This window comes from Pteropus medius, unplaced genomic scaffold, assembly GCF_902729225.1.
Source record: "Pteropus medius unplaced genomic scaffold, Ma_sr-lr_union100, whole genome shotgun sequence".
Classification (NCBI taxonomy): Eukaryota; Metazoa; Chordata; class Mammalia; order Chiroptera; family Pteropodidae; genus Pteropus; species Pteropus medius.
Window position 1 is genome coordinate 48,632,495 of NW_024349800.1, and position 19,960 is coordinate 48,652,454.

The 19,960-nt window shown below is 45.9% G+C and overlaps 1 protein-coding gene across 2 annotated transcripts in view; it reads right to left on the reverse strand.

Annotated features, from left to right (window-relative positions):
• PLB1 (phospholipase B1) overlaps positions 1–19,960 on the reverse strand; it is a 147,814-nt gene that overhangs the window by 94,227 nt on the left and 33,627 nt on the right. Inside the window, exons 3-5 of one of the 2 annotated variants that reach the window (XM_039887494.1) lie at positions 12,033–12,094; positions 10,572–10,644; positions 2,919–2,977 (exon numbers count right to left, since the gene is read on the reverse strand). In XM_039887494.1, coding sequence (XP_039743428.1) covers positions 2,919–2,977; positions 10,572–10,644; positions 12,033–12,094 — 194 coding nt within the window. The remainder of the gene's footprint in view (positions 1–2,918; positions 2,978–10,571; positions 10,645–12,032; positions 12,095–19,960) is intronic. The other variant, XM_039887495.1, reaches the window with a different exon arrangement.

The window sequence follows — 19,960 nt, forward strand, 5'->3', positions numbered from 1 at the left end:
TGTTGACACATCATAAGTACTCGATAAATATTTGTTCAATAAATACTTTTTGAAGGAACAAAATAAGGTTCTGATTTTTCTCTTGGTAAGATCCTAGATGACCAGGACCCTCTCTGTTGGAAAGGTGCCCTTGTTGTTGGGCCAGAGGTGACACAGGGTGACCCACCCAGGAATTGTGTCTTTCGCAAAAGGTCCTAGGGGTGTTTGGAATCCTGCCCACGACATAGAAGGTGCTCAGTACACATTAGCTGCTGTCAGTAGTATTATTTTCAGAGATTTAAATTCCTAGAAGACAGTGTCTTCAGGTATGGTGGTGACAGGTGACAGCTGTACCCACACTGTCTATACCCAGCCTGCTGCTGCTTCTCTTTAAAGAGTCTGTTTATCCTTAACCACCTGACTCAAATGACAGCCGGTCTACACAATTGGATCATGCCTCAGAAGTCCTCTCAGGAGCACGGGCTGACCATGACATTTCTCTAACTGGGGATGGAGTCCCTTGCTTCTCCCCAAGGAGCCAGTCAAAGATGCCAGACAGGTGACGTCATGAGAAAAGCAGCTCTCCTGGGGCTGAGACAACATGGAAAAGTCTGTGCCCAACCAAAGGGAGTCTGACTAGTAGCAGAAGTCTTCCTCAGACCAAGCTCGATGGGGGGAGGGGTGTAGACGGGTGAGTGGGGAAAGGAAGGAGAACAAGAAGAATGAGGCTCAAAGTGAGGGGAAGAGCTCAGTGAGCAAGGTAAAGCTGGGCAAACCCAGGAAACGCCTATGTCTCTGTTTTGCCTGCTGCCAGTCATTTCCTCTTCGCACTCTTCATTGGCTGGACGCCTGCCCTGTGGCAGGTACTATGGTGCTGGAGACACAAAGCTAAGCCAGACACAGTCCCCGCCTTCCAGGATTTTGACATAGTGGCTTATAACCTCCCTGGCCCAGAAAAATGTCTATGACAGTTAAGCAAAAAACCAAGTCACAGATAGGATATTACAGTCTGACCCTACTTTAGGTCTCTCTCTCACACACACACACACAATACTGTCACACACACACTCTTTTCTCCCCCTTGCATCCCTCCCTCTCCTCTTTCTCAAAAAAAAAAAGTGTGGTTGATAAGCAGAATAAGAGATGTGAATGGCAAACTCAGTTTTTTATACTATAAATATATGTATTTTGTTTGTCTCTCATATTGAGCATGTATCATACCAGTTTGAGAGTAACTTTTATGAACATTTACAAATCTGATCTTTAAAGTGCTATGAAGAAAAGAGTCCAGAGCAATTAAACAAATAAGCGCTAATTACAGTCACAGGTAAGCGATAGTGCCTTGGTTACAGAAAGCTCCAGGAACTCAAAGCAAAATCATTAGCATTATGAACTGTTTCCTTTTTAAATTCACTGTTTTCCATTATTTTGCCCCAGCCTGACTTTTTATACACCAGTTCGTGACAGCAGGCTCTCAGGGCAGAGGGAGATGGCCTCCTAGGAGCTGTGCTTTCAAGCTTTATCCTGAAGGCTGAGGTGCTCATCAGTATAATGACTCTGGGGCTGGGAGACCATCATGGACAGAAACTGTATTCCAGCGCCACAGGCCTCAGGCTCACAGGAGGAGAAAGGATGAGCTGAGTGACAGGCAGGAGCTGTGGAGTCTGAATAATTCATGAGTAAGAAGCTCTTTCATCGCTGAGACCAAAGAGTAGAAGTCATCGATTGGTTTAACTTTAGAAACCGGACTTGGGGTGGAGATTTTCTTGCAGTGAATTTCCCTGCCCAAAGCGGAAGAATACGGAGGTTCTCCCGCGAGTGTCACACATTCCGGGCTCTGGAATGTAACCATCGGCGTGCAGGGACACACATGCTCAGCAAAGTCAATGTGCCATTCGTAACATGAAACCTCTTTTCTCATTTATTCCCCAACCCCCCTTCACATCCCTCCCAGCAGCAAATTTCCACCGTCACCCGCCATCCATACGCACACAGTCACTCATTCCGTTCAGCACCAGCACGGATGGAATAAAACAAGGATGGGAAGCTCTGCCTGCCTGACTTCACTGGGCTCCTGTTCAGGTTTCCAATGTGAAGTCTTGTAACTTACATACAGCAGGCACCGTGCGCGTGGGGTAGTGGGCTGGGGCCTGCAGCGAGGCGGCAGCCTGGGCCCAGGCGAAGGGGCTGAGGTTAAAGGGGGTACAGGGACAGGGGAGGGACGCAAGGAAGGAGACTGGCAGGGAAGGCGGGAGGAAGACACTGGTGGGGAGAAAATGTTCAGGTTCAGGTGCGGGAGGTGTGGCCGTGCTCTGGGCAGAGCAGTGAACACCTGCTGAGTGATCTGCCCAGCTGGGACTTGAGGGGCGGGGCGGTGCGGGTAGCAGGCCTTTACTAAGATGGGGTGGGGGGAGGGGGGCGGAAGCCAGGACTGACTGGGGAATCACACTGACATTCACTCTGTCTTCCAACCCTCTTCTCTCTAGATATCTCTCTCTCTGTTCATCTTTTCCTTACTGCTTTTTTCCTTCTTTGCCTAACCATGTAAAATATACCACTTAAAATGTATTAGCAAAGATGGAAGTATTTTTTAAAGTTTACCAAGCAAATAAGGACATTTTTTCTTTATCTTTTTAATAGAAAGTTTAAGAGATTACTTTTAAAATTCTGTGTGATCTTCGACTTAATGTATCAATGGGTTTAATTTATTAATGAAACACTCCCAAAGTTTCCTCACTTGAACATAAAGGGAGGTATTTATTTGATTAGAGAGAAAAGAAAAAAAAAAGACTCAAAACCCCCTAGATTTTAGGATTTCTCCAACTCAGAGAATGTTTCTCTCTCCCAAAATGAAACCTCCCATCTGATTACTGGGAGCTCATTCAGAGGGTCATGAGTCCCAAACTCCACCTCCCACCTCTGTCTCCTCAAATACTCACAGTTTCCACATCACCGATGGCTGCCACAAATTTAATATCCGAAGGTCTCAGAGAGTGGACTGCAAAGACAAGAACACAGGTAAGAAGGTCAGGTCAACATTCCCCACAATGTGGCGAAGGATGCCAAATGGGAGGGGAGCGCCACGTCTCCCAGTCAGAGGACAGCTGCTGAGGCTGAATCTGTTGGCCACGGGAGTGGAGAGCTGAAGACCAGGCTGTTGCTGGGAGCCCTGGGAATCTGTTCTAAAGAGACTCACTCCTCTCTGGAGGCCACACTGTTAACTGGACTCAGCCTCTCCAAAGAGATGTCCCATAGAAGGTCACTCGTGGCCCTCATTCTCCCCTCTCACTTGGCCTTCTTTCTGCCTCTTGCTTCCCTTCCCCGCCATTGCTTTGTATTTCTGGGCCACCATGAATAAGTAAGAGGGCAACAAATTAAAATTGAAACCACCTGGGTACAAAAAGGATCACATTGGCTTGAAGATTGCCAGAGAACAGCACTCAACGCCCCTAACGCATGCAAGCATCAGATGCAAACTGTATGCAAATGGTGCACCAGGAAGCCAGCTTGACGGACCTCGGTCACCAGTATTTTTAGAATTGAGTCTCCCTAGAAACCACTGACATACTTCCTGGTCATGCTATGGGCTCCCAAAGAAGCCATTTCCTAAGAAGTGCACTGGTTCCTTTTTCTACCTCCACTCCTTATAGAACAGAATAGTAAGACTAGCGTGCTTAACTGGAAACCCTGGTGAGTCAGTGCAGTGCAAACATAAATAAAGTCATTGAACAGTCCGTGATGTGGCCACTTAATAGGATAAAGCCAGAGGAGATGACAAGCTCAAAGGCAACATTCATAGCACACGGGTGTTAGACAAACCTAGCCCATTGTAGGAAGACAAATATGTCTAGACCAGCCACTCGGGCTACGTTAGCGGATCAGGGAGGGCGCATGAGTGACTAGGCTCCAACCCACAGCTCCCATGACACTGTCGGCCTACCTGGAGGTAAGCACTCCCAGAGGCCACCCTCACCAGGCAAGCCACTGGGGGGCCATACTGGTTTTATCTCTGAGTAGCGTGTCAGGCTGTGTCCGTCCATGGAAACAAATGAGGGGGAAAAGAGGAGGTGTGAGGGGCAAAGAATGGAGCAGAGGGAGGACTTAAATGCCCAAAAGGTACAAGAGGAGTGTTAAGGGTGTGGTTCTGGGCAAAGATATGCTGAGGGCCAACTTCTGCTTCTGTGATCTGCTTGCTTGTTTGATGTTAACTAGGGTGTGGTTAATCTGTTTGCTTGTGTGATGTTAAACCAGGGTGTGGTTCTAGGCTTTATAAACTGCCTCTTTTGGGAGCTCGGGGCTGATCTCCTGGAACCCTGCGTGGTAGAGAGTCAGTCCCCGGCAGGCTAATAAAGGCTCATAATTCATCTCAATTGGCTCCGTGGGTCTTAGAATTGATCGTGTCACAACATTTAGAGGCGCCAGCGAGATCTCTCCAGAGGGGGAGATGTCCTAAGACCCGTGACCTCGGCCACCTTGGGCGAGGACCTGCCGCATCCAGGGGACAGCCGCTGAGAGACGTTTCTCAGCCCCGGATGCCAAGCAGACTCGCTCAGGAGGGCAGGTGGACAAAAGGTTCAATTCTGTAACAATTGGGCACAAGCCATCTGGAGCAGCTTCACTGGTGAGTCAGACTGCACTGGGATCTGTCGGTCAGTGGGCCCTAAAGAAAACTAGTGGAAGGCTGGACGCAGCAATACTTCCCTGGTTCGGTCAAGGTCTGAGACGTCAGACTTGACTTCAGGTATTCAGGTTTCTGGTTCAGGTATTCAGGTTTTTGGGTACGCTAGCGTTTTGTGCTACCTGTAGTTTGTCTTGTCTGTCTGTATCGTGTCTGTCTGTCTGGACTGGTCGAATGTACTGTTACCCTCCTATTGCCTTGGTCTTCATAAGTTTACTCCATATATTGATGTGTGGTATTTTAATTCTTTCCTTAGGTCCGGCCTCTGTGGCCCCGTCCGACTGGACGCTAGGTCAGGGGCTGATCTTAGCCCTGGCTTCTTTGGCTTTTGTGGGGATCTTGCCTGTTTTTACTAACATGGGTCAGGCTTCTTCCTCGAATCGTCCTACCCTCCTTCAGTGCCTCCTTAACCATTTTAAGGATTTCAGGAGACAAGCCCAAGCCTACGGAGCTAGTGTCACTCCCTTTGACCTTCAGAGGTTCTGCCAGTGAGATTGGCCCACATTTGGAACAGGGTGGCCATCAGAGGGGTCACTCGACCTGCAAACAGCCTTTCAGGTGCGGGGTATTATCTACAGAAATCCTGGCCACCCTGATCAGGCTCCACATATCGATGTGTGGATCGATATTGTTTCTGATGCCCCCAAGCACTTGAAGGACTGACGCTGTGGCCAAGAGTCAAAGGCGACTCCCAAGTCTGTCCTTCTCTCCATACCAAAGAGGCCAAAAGAGAAACCATCTGGACAGACACCTAACTCTCTTTGCCCTCTCTTACAGGCACCCCCTGAGGACCCTGAGATCACTAATCCTCCCCCTTACTCCCCTCGTGACCCGTTCCTGTCTCCATCTAACAGGGAGACAGTCCTCCATCTAACAGGGAGGACTCCAGAGTCCTCCCCACACCCGCACTAGGGTTGTGTACCGGCCCCCACAAGACCCTGATCCTGTCCCTGACTCGTCGAACCAGGCAGCAGTCCTGGCCCCACTCCGGCAACTGGCTCCCCTAGTTGGGGGAGAAACCCAGAGGCCATTCATGGTCTATGTTCCTTTCTCCACCAGTGATCTGTACAATTGGAAACACCAGAACCCCTCATTCTCAGAGAAACCCCAGGGATTAACTTCTCTCCTAGAGACTATTTTCTTTACCCACCAGCTGACCCGGGACGATTGTCAGCAACTCCTCCAGGTCCTGTTTACCTCAGAGGAGCAGGAGCAGATCCTGAGGGAGGCTGCAAAAGCGGTATTAGAGCCCAACGGGCAGCCTTCCACCGATCCGACCTGCGTCCAACATGTTCTCCCGAACACCCGTCTGCCTTGGGACCCCAACACCAACCAAGATAAGGAGGCTCTCCAACGGGATCGCCAGCTTCTGCTCCAGGGCCTCCGGTCTGCCACCCGACGACCCACTAACTTATCTAAGGTAAGCGAGGTCATCCAAGCTAAGGATGAATCACCGGTGGCGTTCCTGGAACGACTTTTAGAGTCGTACTGCTTATATACCCCTATTGACCCAGAGGACCCTGATAATAGGAGGGCTGTGAATTTAGCTTTTGTCAGTCAGTCAGCCCCAGATATTAGAAAGAAACTGCAGAGGATGGAAGGGTTTGAAGGAAAGAGCCTGTCTGAGCTGGTCGAGATAGCCCAACGAGTATTCAACAATAAAGATGAGGTAGATATAGCACAGACCAAGAAGATGAGCAAGGTCCTGCTTGCAACCATGCAAGGAGCCCAGCCAAAGGGACTGCCAGGAAAAGGCAGAGGCCGAGAACAGGCACCCAGGGCGAACAATGGACCCAGGAGAGTCGGGTTAGAGAAGGACCAATGTGCATATTGCAAGGAAAAGGGACATTGGAAGAATGAGTGCCCTGAAAAAGGACGAGCCCCCCAAAAGAAGGCCTCCCTCATCCTCTTCGAGGACACAGAATGAGGAGGTCAGGCCTCTTACATTATGAGCCCCTGGGAGCCCAGGGTAACTTTACAAGTCGAGGGCAAGCCTGTGAACTTCTTGGTGGACACAGGAGCTACCTACTCTGTCCTACAGAGCGCCCAGGGCCCACTCTCAAGGGAAAAGACACATACAAGGGGCCACTGGACAAGGGAAATCTTACCCTTGGACCCAAACCAGGATAACAGATCTCGGAAAAGGAACGATTACCCATTCATTTCTAGTTATGCCGGAATGCCCGTACCCACTGCTGGGTAGAGACTTGCTACAGAAGTTACAGGCCACAATCTCCTTCAAGGAAGGGCATACTGAACTGTCGGGTCAGGCCCACCGGCCATTCTACTCACTTGCCCATTGTCTGAGGAATACCTTTGCTAGAGGAGCCTCTAGCAAACTCGCCAGGGGTCTTGCCTAAAAACCCCCTGTTAACTGAATTCCAACAAAAGTTTCCTGGTGTCTGGGCAGAGGCAAATCCCCTCGGTCTGGCAGCACGTCATCCTCCTATTATAGTGACTCTGTCCAGCTCAGCTACTGCAGCCCGGGTACGTCAATACCCTGTCAGTCAGAAGGCCCGAGCGGGTATTGCTGTCCATATTCGAAGGTCGAGGGAGGCAGGAATCTTAGTTCCCTGCCACTCCCCCTGGGACACTCCCTTGCTCCCAGTAGAGAAGCCCGGCACCCATGACTACCGGCCTGTCCAGGATCTCAGGGAGGTTAATAAGCAAGTTGAGACCATCCACCCGATGGTCCCCAACCCTTACACTCTTCTTAGCCAACTACCCCGGAGTCATCAAGTATATACTGTCCTAGATCTGAAGGATGCCTCCTTTACTCTGCCGCTGGCCAAGGCTAGCCAGCCCGTCTTTGCTTTTGAATGGGAAGACCCAGACAGACTTTACTCAGGACAGTTGACTTGAACTCGACTGCCTCAGGGCTTCAAGAACTCCCCAACCCTGTTCGATGAAGCCCTAAGTCAGGACTTAGTCGAATTCCGCCAGAGGCACCCTGAGGTAGTAATTCTACAATATGTTGATGATCTTTTGCTAGGGACTGAAACAGAATTAGAGTGTAAACAGGCTACTGAGGACCTACTCCAGGAGTTAGACAAGAATGGGTATCGGGTATCTGCTAAGAAGGCTCAACTTTGCACTCCCCAGGCAACGTACCTAGGGTACAATCTACAGAAAGGAAAAAGGACTCTGTCCTCTAGTCGGATCGAGGCTATTGTGAGGATACCTCAGCCATGCACCAAGCGACAGGTTCAGGAGTTCCTGGGAGCAGTGGGTTACTGCAGGCTTTGGATTCTGGGGTTCACAGAAATAGCTAAGCCCCTGTACACTAGTACCAGAGGGAAAGGAGAGAACCTAGCCTGGGGAAAGGAAGAAAGGAAGGCATTTGAAGCCCCGAAGGCAGCCCTGACCACAGCCCCTGCATTAGCCCTGCCTAACCTGGAAAAGCCATTCCAGCTCTTTGTTACTGAGGTGCGGGGAATCGCGAAAGGGGTCCTGACACAGACCCTAGGACCCTGGAAGCGACCAGTTGCATACCTCTCCAAAAGATTGGACCATGTGGCAGCAGGATGGCCTAACTGTCTGAGGGCAATCACTGCCACTGCAATCCTCACTAAGGAAGCCCTAAAATTGACACTAGGGCAGACCCTCCAGATCATCGCCCCACACGCAGTTGAGTCAGTGCTTCGCAGTCCACCGGACCGGTGGATTTCCAATGCTTGAAGCACCCAGTATCAGGTCCTGCTTCTCAACCCACATCACCTACAGTTCCCGAAAACTGCCGCACTCAACCCAGCTACCCTACTGCCTGACGATGACCCTCGCCAACCCCTGCATGACTGCCTTGAAGTCCTAGAGAACGTCACCTGCACCAGACCGGACCTGACAGACAGCCCTTGGCCGAATCCGGACACTACTCTATTTACGGATGGAAGAAGCTTCATCTAAGAAGGAGTCAGGTATGCTGGGGCTGCAGTGGTTACCACTGAAACTGTCATCTGGGCACCAGCCCTAAGCCATGGAACTTCATCTCTGCGGGCTGAACTAGTAGCAGTGACTCAAGCTCTGCGGTGGGGTGAAAACAAGACTGTTAACATCTACACGAACAGCAGGTATGCCTTTGCCACGGCACATGTACATGGGGCATTATATAAGGAAAGGGGGCTACTGATTTTGGGAGGAAAAGAAATTAAGAAATACTAGCCCTTCTAGAAGCAATTTGGCTGCCAAAGAAAGTTGCAATCATTCATTGCCCAGGGCACCAGAACTCGGGCTCAGAGGTAGCACAAGGCAACTCCTTCGCTGATCAGACAGGAAAGGAGGCTGCCCCAAAACCAGTGGGGCCAATTGACATTCTGCAGGCCCTACCGCCCAGGGTGCTAATGGACACCCCTACCTACACTTCAGGGGAAGTTGAACTATGCAACAAGCTGGGAGGCAAAGAAGAATCTACTGGGTGGGTTAGGCTCCCAGACAGCCGCATTGTAGTATCTGAGGCCTTGAGCTGAGACCTCATAACCCAGGTTCACCAGAGCACTCACTTGGGAGGGACCAAGTTGATTGAACTGTTGAAAAGAGACTATTACATTCCGGGGCTGCAACGAATGGCCAAGCAGGTATCGGCCCGGTGCCACATCTGCGCACAAGTGAATCCAGAGCCCTCCAAGGAAATACAACAAGGGACGAGGCTTCGTGGACAGGCATCGGGGGAACATTGGGAGTTGGATTTCACTGAGGTCAGCCCGGGAACTTTCGGATTCAAGTACTTGCTTGTGTTCATTGACACTTTCTCAGGATGGACTGAAGCCTTCCCCACTAAGCAGGAGACCGCTCAGGTAGTAGCAAAGAAATTAGTCTCAGAAATAGTGCCTCGATTTGGCCTGTCCATAACGTTGGGGTCTGACAATGGCCCAGCGTTCATTGCCCAGACCAGCCAATCTCTAGCAAAGGTGTTAGGGATCAATTGGAAATTGCATTGCATTTATAGGCTGCAGAGTTCAGGGCAAGTAGAAAGAATGAATAGAACCTTGAAAGAAACCCTAACTAAGTTCAAGCTGGAAACTGGCGAAAACTGGGTGAGTCTCCTCTCCTTTGCCCTGTTAAGGGCACGGTGCACACCCTATCGTAAGGGCATCACGCCTTATGAAATAATGTTTGGAAGGCCCCCACCTCTCCTCCCCAAGTTAGGGGAAGAAAAGCTAACAGAAGTTCATAATTTTTCACTGCTTAAGTCCTTGCAGGCCCTCTATCTCGCACGGCAGGAGACCCGCCAATTGGTCTCCACCACCAGAACAACCGCTCAGCATTCAGTCCAGCCACACAGCCATGCTCCAGGCGATTGGATCTGGGTGAAAAAGGTATACAGCCTGCTTCTGTTGAGCTCTGCTGGGACGGACCTTTCCCTGTCATCCTCACAACATCCACCACGGTCAAGGTAGCTGGACGCCGTCATTGGATTTACCATACCAGTCTGAACCATCTTAATTCTCTTCCTCCTAAAGTAAGGGGGTCTTTGTATGGCTTTTAGGTGAAACCTGACAGAATAAGAGAGGATTAGACCTACTGTTAACTACTTATGTCAAAAAGGGTGTAGGCAGGAATCAATGATTTGAATTCCCCTAAAAAAACAGTGGGGAATGTTAAGGGTGTGGTTCTGGGCAAAGATATGCTAACAGCCAACTTCTGCTTCTGTAATCTGTTTGCTTGTTTGATGTTAAACCAGGGTGTGGCTCTAGGCTTTATAAGCTGCCTCTTTTGGGAGCTCGGGGCTGATCTCCTCGAACCCTGTGTGGTAGAGAGTCAGTCGCCGGCAGGCTAGTAAAGGCTCATAATTCATCTCAACTGGCTCCGTGGATCTTAGAATTGATCGCACCACAACAGAAGTAGGGCTGGAGCCCCTACTGGCCACACCGGAGAGAGGATTCCAGCCTTCCTGGGTATGGCTTGGGGGGTCACATACCTGACTTAGAAGACACGTTGGATCCTGATGTCTCCAGGTTGCACAGGAAAGGAAAACCTTCCAGGATCTGCAACTGAAACCAAATATGGGAAACATCAACTGCCTCCTATGGATATATTGCAGGTCCCGAAAGTTTGGTGTAAGTGCTCTAGCTAGGCTCAAAGTCCAGGCACAAAACTGTCCGTAGTCATGTTCTTCTAAACCGAGGTCACCTAGTAAAAGAGGCCATGCGTCTTTTCACAATGTTTTAGCAGGTGGCAGGTAAGAATGCCTCTGAACAGTGGGATAGAAAAGGAGGGAGGATGAGAAAGGAGAAGAAAAATCAATTCTTGGGGTGATGACAAAGTTCTGGAGACAGACAGTAATGATGCTTGCACAACAATGTGAATGTCCTTAATGCCACTAACATGTATATTCAGAAATGAGTAAAATAGTACATTTTAAATTATGCACATTAAGGAGAGACCCAGTATACTTAGACTAAGAGATTTTTTAAAAAGTCCATCTATGCTATTCCATTCGTTTGTATTATCTACTTTCTCTCTTTTAATTTGATTATTTACACAAAAGACATTATGTGTATATGTGGCTGGAAACTGGGTAAACTTGAAACTGGAGATTCTTGTGTCTCCATCAAATTGGCATGTCTTAAGCCTAGAGGCAGAGGAGGGACTGGGTGACCAGTGCTTGGGTTCTCAAGACCCTCGGGCCTTCTCAGATGCTACAGGAGTCCAAAGCTGCTCCTGCTTCTGTGAGCGACATGGAAGGCTTTGGGGAAGGAGATCATGTTTCCTTTCCAGAATTGAGAGAAGAAGAGGAAATAAGCAGGTGTTCGAATAATGTCATTTTGTTCAATGATGTTTCATTATAAAATTGATGAGATGCTGTAGGAACTTAATTCTTGTTTATATCAATTAGTCTATAGTAAAACTGGTTTTATTACAGGTCACCACAGAACCTATTGATGAGGTTAACTGAGGACTTATTATACTCCAACAGGGGACAACACACAGTAAATGAGTTCCTTGACCACATCTCACTATCACAGGAAAATATAAGTTAATTTCTCCTGGGTTACTGCTTACGGTAAGAGATAAGGCATTTATTCTCAACTCTTATCTTATGGATATTCTGGGAAGTCCTTATCCAGATGCCTTTAGATAGCTCACAGCATCTGCTTCAAGGTTCATAGAGATAACAAGCCCATTTATAATTTTTTCTAGACACTTCTGGGAACCACCCACTTAGTCTGCAGGAATGATGAGCCCCCAATTCCAGGAGACACACTTGGGCCATCTCTGCTCTGCCAGGCAGCCAGGCTCTCCTGGGGGAAGAATCTCATCCAGCCCATTCCCTCAAGGCCTCAGGAAGGGTCCTGCCAACTTGCATGAAAACCTGGATTTGTTCCCTGGAAGGGACCGTCTCACCCTCCAACACCTCTTAGGAGGACAAAGCCCTTACTTCAGTCCATAGCTGATTTTCCAATGTGTTCTCTTCAGGAGAGGTATTGGCCTGGGTAGTCCCTGGAAGAAAGCAAAAATAGGTCATTTAGCTGGAATTCAAAAATTAATGAGAACTCAAATTTGCACCTTTCGTGGCCTTGCTGCCAGCCTACACCTACATGCTCACCTTAGTAACACCTCTTGTGTTAGGAGAGTCTTAATTCCATTCCTCCAACAATCACCTCCATTGTTTGGAACACTGTGCTTCCATGAATGCAGCCCATTAAGGCAGAATCCCCAGGTTGGAAAGCAAAAGTGTTACCTGGGAGGGGTCAGCAATAACCCCACACCATGCACAGGCTCACCATCACAGATTCCTTTACCGGTTGGTTCCCTAGCAAACGGCAGAACTCTAGGGGATGGTAATGTTAATGGCTGCTGTTGTTTGGGGAGCCAGGGCAAAGCAGGGAAGGCAGAGGACATTCTAGGATAGTCTGAAGGGTGATGTGAGCTTAGGAGAAGGGCTAATCATGGGGCTTCCATAGCCATGTCTGCACATAGCGGCTGGACGGGCTGTCTTGAAGGGTCTTGCTGAAAGTAGCTGAAGCAGGAGAAAGGCAGGTAGGGAGACTGTAGAAACACTGTCCTCACCCCAGCTTACTTTGGGTCAGTCTTTTAAAACAATTTTTTTTAAACTTTTTAAAAACATAACTTACATGCAATAAAAAGACTCGTTTTAAGTGTACAAGTTGGTGAATTTTCCCATAAAACCTTTAACCTTTTAAATATGCAAATAATAGTATAGTACAATGAACAGCACTCTCAATAAAGGAACAACAACAAAAAAAGTCACCCATGGTGCCTCTATCCCTACAACCAAAAGTGATTCCCTTTGTTGACACTTTCGTGTCCACCATCAGGTAAACTTTTCATTCAGTTGTTATTAATGTGTATGTGATTTTGTATCCTGCAAGCTCCCTTTAATGTTGTATCATGAGCATTTTTCATGTCATTTCATAATCTTGATGCTTATTTATTTAAACAGCTTCGTGATACATTTATGGTACTGATGCGTAATCAGAGATCCAGGTCCCTTGCTTCCTTTGACTTCTCCCCGCCCAGTTCTCTGCCCAGGCGCACTCTCCTTGTTAAGGGCATACCATGTGAGAACCCCCAAACAACATTAGGCAAAGCCAAAGAGAGGCTTGACGTGGGGGAGAGGGCTCGATGTATTTTCCACCCCTGCCTTTATCTGCAGCTTTACTTTTTTACCCTAAAAAGAATTTCTCTGGTGTTTCAGGAGGAGCAAGAGTATGTTTCCAGTTCATCCCCACTGGGAAATCTGGCACTGATTTCCACACTGGAGCTTGTAACAGGAAAGATAGCTATAACCTGCCCCCAGATCTCAGTGACCCTTTTGAGATTCCCAGAAGAAAGCTTTCTGGGCAGAATGAGCTATGTGATGGGAAGGCGCAGAGGTGTGGACAAATACAGAGCCCTGGAAAGGCTGGAGCACGGGGTTTGTAACTGGGGGGCAGGGGAGATGAGGGGAGAGCAGGCAAGGCTGCACAGACAGCAGCTGGGCTGTGGAGCTGCCAGTGCCAGCTCCATGAGCAGCAGGAAGCCATGAGCAGTTTTTGAAGAGGCGAGTGTGGAGGTGTGTTTTAAGCTGGTCATCCATCACTCTGAGAGTAGTGTGTTAGATGAATTAGAAGGGCAGAGATTTGAGACTATTTTGGTAATATTCTTTTTAAGCCAGGATAAAAACGTATATGGTAGCCAACACATATAGGCAACTTCTATGTGCCAGGCACTGTTCTAAGCACTTACATGACATAATTTCTTGAATCTTAACAACTCTATGAGATAAATATTATTATCTCCATTTTATGGATAAGGGCCCAGCAAGGTTAAATGACATTTTTAAGGTGACACAGCAAATGGTGATGGCAGGATTTGAAAACAGGTGTTTTGGCTCCATGGGCTGCGCTTATAAGCAATAAGCTAAGTCACAGCCTAAGATCTAGACCAGGGATCAGCAAACTCTTTCTGTAAAGGGCCAGAGAGTCAATGTGTTTTGCAGACCGTACGGTTTCTTCCACAACTTCTCGGCTCTGCTGCTGTAGTGAAAGCGCCAGTAGACGATGTGCAAACAAATTAACGTTATCCGTGGAGACTAAAATTTGAATTTCACATAGTTTTTACATGTCAAGAAACAATCTTTTTATATTCCTCAACTATTTAAAAATGTAAAACCTTTTGTGGATATCGCCAAATTGATTTTAACGTTTTTATGGTGAGGCCCAGAAGGAGGAAAGATCAGAGGCAGAGGACTGGCTCTACCAAACTTCGAGACTTCCTGTGAAGCTACAGCCATCGAGACAGCGTGGTATCGGCAGAGGAACAGACAACTAGATCCACGGAACAGAAGGGAGAGCCCAGAAGACCCACATAAAGAGAGCAAAGTGACCTTTGATAAAAGAACAAAGGCCATACAATGGAGAAAAGATGGTCCATTCGGCAAACAGTGCTGGAACAACTAAGCATCCAAATAAATAAATCTAAAATGAAATCTTCGCTCACAGGTCATACAAAACCAGGATTTGGCCCACGGGCTATTGTTTGCCAACCAGTGTTCAATCGCGACTGCATTAGAAAAATGGTCATCGAAGTGAAATGAGAAGATGGCATCTCCTCCTGGCAATAGCCCTTGGCCCCGGGGATCCCACATGGGAGCCTGGGGTCCGCCTCTAGATTATAAGGCTGGTTACAGCCCCTCTCTGGGCTTTGCTAGGATCTTCGGACAGAGGAATACAGCGGCTGGAAGCCAACTCTACTCGGGTCTTTGAGAAATGTCCCATTCAGCATCTCTTATCCTCTAGGCTCCAAGTCTGAGGAATAAAAAATTGCCCCTCAAAGAAAGCCTTTAGTCTCCTGATATATATAGTTTAAAAAAAAAAAAAAAATTTACGACAGCAAATATACTCAGAACTCTAAAAAATGTTAAATCGAATAATATAAGAAAATCTAGCCCGGTGCTGGCACAAAATAAATTTTGAAATATGTTAATTTTGATGAACAGTGCTGCTGTTTTATCATTAAAACAATCCAGGGAGATAGATGTCATTATAATTTTATGGCAGCAAAAATTAAAATTTTTCTTTAGAGGGGTGGGACTGAGTTGAGAACTCCTATCTACCAACTTAGTTCTAAAAGGTTTTAAAGGCGCTCAAAATTGGCTGTTTTTGAGGATAATCAGTGGCTCCCTACATCTTTTCCTACGACTGTTATGGAATCTTCTAGGCCTTATTTTTTTTCCTCCGTGGACATTCTATTATGCATTTATACACACACATACACACACACACACACACACACACACACACACATACACACGCCGCGCACAAGACATACACAGAGACACCCCATCTGTTGAGAGTTGTAAAGGCAGCAAGAATTTGAGGGGCCAAGAGCCAGAGAGATAGGAAATGAAGAGAGGAAGCCCAATATTTGATGCTATCTTTACCCCGGAAGCATTTGCCAAATCATATAACACAAATCAGCAGGTAAGAGGTTAATGTACTGTTCAGAGCTCCATGGAGGTAGGGAAAATACTGGGGTTCAGCACCCATCAAAAAGGAGCAGCCATTTGATCCCGTCTGATCTCGGAAGCTAAGCAGGGTCGGGCCTGGTTAGTACTTGGATGGGAGACCACCTAGGAAGACCAGGTGCTGTAGGCATAAAAAATAAAAAATAAAGGATTGTAAGCTGACGAGATCCTTGCAATCTGTGAGGTTGACCAAGGGTTGCCTTGTCTAAAAAAAAATTTTTTTTTAATTAAAAAAAAAAGAAAAAATGGAGGAGCCATGGTAAATATACCAGGCTTTCAGCTGGTACTTCAGAGAACTAGGCCCTAGGAGTAGGGATAAACTTGAAGTAGACCAGCCTCTAAAAAGACTAAAGCCCAGCTTTGAATTGATCTGATTCCTGATTAGTCCCTACCTGACCACCTGCCAAAATAAAGCCTCTAGGGAAGAAGATAGCACCATCCAGAACATGAACTTATCTAAGTTTTCATACATGATGCCTGTCTTTCAATTTAAAAACTACCAGGAGACAACATAAAATAAACAGAAACCAAGAGAGAGAGGGAAAAAACTAGACGGTAATAAGTGAAAAGTGGTGGACTAATGTGGAAATAAATGTGTAATATTCACAGCTTTGTTAGCCTGATGTTTTGTACCCAGTTTGGAATAGAAGTGAACTAATCAGATACTTAATGGAGCAAACCAGGAAAGAGGAAGGGTTAAGACATGCTCTTCACATATTCCTGGCTGATTGGACATCTATTTTTGTGCTAGGAAGACCTGCAAGAGCCCCATGTAAAATTAAAGTGAAGAAAAACCGAAGAATTGGCAGTAGCTTTGTGTTTATTTTTTAACCTACACACACATCAATAGACAGAGCCTTATAAACTTTAGGTGTTTGAGGATAACCTCTCTCCAAATCGTTGGCCGGTCACTAAACCATGCAGACCCAGGTGTGACTCCTTAGACTAAGAAAATAAACACAAGAAATAAAAAATCTGAGCAAAGGCTTTAGTAGCTGCTCACCATGAGAAGGACAGATTCCAGAGTTTAAGTTCAGGCAAATTACTAAAAAAGAAACCAACAACCCTCATAAAAATAAAACAGAATCCAAAATTGCTAAATTTTAACAAGTATATCCAGTTTTCAACCAAAAGTTACGAGACATGCCATGAAACTGAAAAGTGAGTTCTCGTTTTCAAGGCAAAAACAGTGAATGAAACTGGTTCTGAGTGGGCTCAGATGTTGGATTTTGCAGGCAAAGTCTTCAAAGCAGCTAATATATTTACATATATACACATATTCAAATAATAAAAGAAACAATGTTCAAAGAACTACAGAAAAACAAAGACTAAAGGCTTACAAGAAGAGATATAAATATTTTCTTTTATATATATTTGTAATATATTTATAATAAGTATAAATATATAAGAAAATTCCAGAGTTGAAAAGTACGATAACTGAAAAATGAGATGGGCTCAGCAACAAACTTGAGGTGGCAGAAAAAAGAACCTGTAAACTTAAAGAAAGACCAATAGAAAGTACATTTTTAAAAATACAAGGGAAAAATGAAAAATAAACAGAACCTCAGAGATCTGTGAATACTGTCAAACGCGGGAGCATGCAGGTACTAAGTCCCAGAAGAAGTAGAGAGAGAAAGAGGCAGAAAAAAGATTTGAAGAGATAATGGCTGAAAATTTCCCACATTTGATGAAAAATATTGAGCCACAGATAAAAGAAGCTGGGGGAAAAACAAAAACAAAAACAAAAACAAAAAAAAACCTTGGGTAGGAAAAACACAAAGAGAATTTTGCCAAAACACATCAACTGTAATAATCAATGTGTCTAGGAGTAGTTCTAAAGCCAAGGAGAAAAAAAAAATCTCAAAAACAGAAGAAAACCAACTTTTCACACACATGAGACCAACATTATGATTAATGACCAACTTATCAGAAACCATGGAGGTCAGAAGTCAGTGGAAGGACACATTCATAATATTAAGAGAAAAATGATCCCAGAGGGAAGCATGGTAATGTAAGAAGGAACAAAGACCTGAGTAAGTATGTAAGTAAAGCCAAAATAATATTGACCGTATAAAACAGAAGCCTGAAAACTATGGTCCATAGGTCAACTTGGCCCATAGCCTATTTTTATATGGCTCTCTAGATAAGAATGGCTTTTACATATTTAAAGGGTTATGAAAAAAAAAGAACAATATGTGATTGAGACCATATATGATCCAGAAAACCAAAAAATTTACCACTTGGCTCTTTACCAAAAAAGTTTGCCAGTTTCAATATAAACAATAAAAATAACGTAGTGTGGAATTTAAAACATACGTAGTATATTGCTGAATGGGATTTGGATGGAATAAATGGAGTTACACAGTTAAAACGTTTTTGCTTTATCTGGAAAGTGATAAGACTACTCATTTATATTAGACTTTTATAAGTCAAGGATGCATGTTGTAATCTTAAATGTCAAAATAATAAAAAATGTGTCATTAGCAAGCTAATGTTGGACAGGGTAGAGTGGTGGAAATGAAATAAGTAAAAAAATGAAGGAGAAAAGGTCATAGAACAGGTAGGACACATTGAAACATAAATAGTCAGATATTAGATTGAAACACACTTAGGAAAACCAAAAAAGAGAAGATGGGTTAGGGGTGGGTATATGAGAATTTCCTTCCGTATGTAAAGGGACGGATGCCCAGGGGGCTGGCTTTGTTCCATGTGACCCCCAAACCAGGACTGGGCCAGTGATAGGTTTGATATACCTGCCTTGTGGAGTTGCTATAAAGATTAAATACATGTAAACCAAAGCACAGTGTCTGATACAGTTACACAGTTAAAACGTTTTTGCTTTATCTGGAAAGTGATAAGACTACTTTTTTCAAGACTACGTTTTTGTGGTAAATGTACAGTAATTGGTAGTTATGATTTATTATAATTTTGATATCAGAGAGATACTTAGCATAGACATTTTTCAGGTCCTTCCAGCCTCCATATTCTGGGATTTCATCGTATAACTATAGTTCATGTTTTTATCTTGATGATCTGGAGTGTCACAAAGAGTCTATACTTGGAACCTAAATGTTAAGTGTCCAGACTTGAAGACCGAAGTCCCTACTGAATCCTAGAGTGATCTGGACCCTCACTCCAGTTCTCTGCTTCCTATCAGGTAAACGGGAAGAAAATTTCTTGCCTATTCCCACAGCACCCTGAGGCATCGTGGAAGAAGTTGTCAAAGCACGTGTGACATGACCGAACCCCAATCACGGAATCCCAAGGGAACTTTTCACTTTGGAAGGTTGTTTTAGCCTCAAGCTCATTGATCTATGAAAGGCTTAGAGCTTCCTGGTAAACTCCCACCTCATTAAAGTCAGTATGGGAAGAAAATATACTTTTCCACCCTGATGGGAATGAAAGAGAAAGACCTTTGTGCACACTCTGAGAAACAGGGTTGGCTGAGATCAGTCATCCATGTTGGACACAGCTAACACCAGAGAGGGCCTGGAACTGACAAAGGGCCATTGGAGTGTCAGGCCTTGGCTAGGTGAAGTCTCACACAATTTTTCCTAGGGAAGTACCTTCTGAAGCAATGGTTCTCAACTTAGCTTCCCCAATACAGAGATGCAGGTTTGACTGGTGTGGGGTGACCCCTGGGTGTGCTGAGCACCAGCAGTTTTTAAAAGCCCTTTGAGGGATGTTCGTGTACTTCTGAGTCTGAGAGCCTCCGCTCCTCAAAGAAACCCAAAGTGTCAGTCCAGTGGGTGGCCAGGGGTAGGTAGGGTGATTGCAAAAGCAAAATTAAAACAGCTCATGCTCTCACAATTTATAGATTTCCTTTATGTTTTTCTATTCATACTGTGTCTGGAGTACAATTGTCGACCCCTGTCCCTGCCTTGAGGAAAGACAGCTGTTCTGTGACCTTGATCAAGCATTACTCTCCCTGGACCTTGGCTTCCTCATCTATAAAGTGGGGATAAGATGGACTTCCCTGTCTTCTTCACGGGGTGCTTGTGAGAATCACAGAAGAGGAAAGGGCTGTGTGAAGAAGAGAGGGCTGTACACATGTGAGGGGGGACTTGTCTCCTCGGATGAAAGGAAGCTGCTTGCCCTGGCCAGTGGGCGGGACTGTCAACGCGTGTGGAATTAAGACCACTCTTGAGTGTACATTAAATTCTTGGGCTCTTTGAAAAGTGCATAACGTCCTCACAGCAACCCTAAAAAGTAAGTAGAGGCAGGATTTATGACTCTGTTGGCATTTTTATAAGAGGCTTGGTGACTTCCGGCAGCTCACACAGACCAAGGGCAGAGGCCGGCCTCCCTCCAGCACTGGCATCCACTAAGCAGTGAGC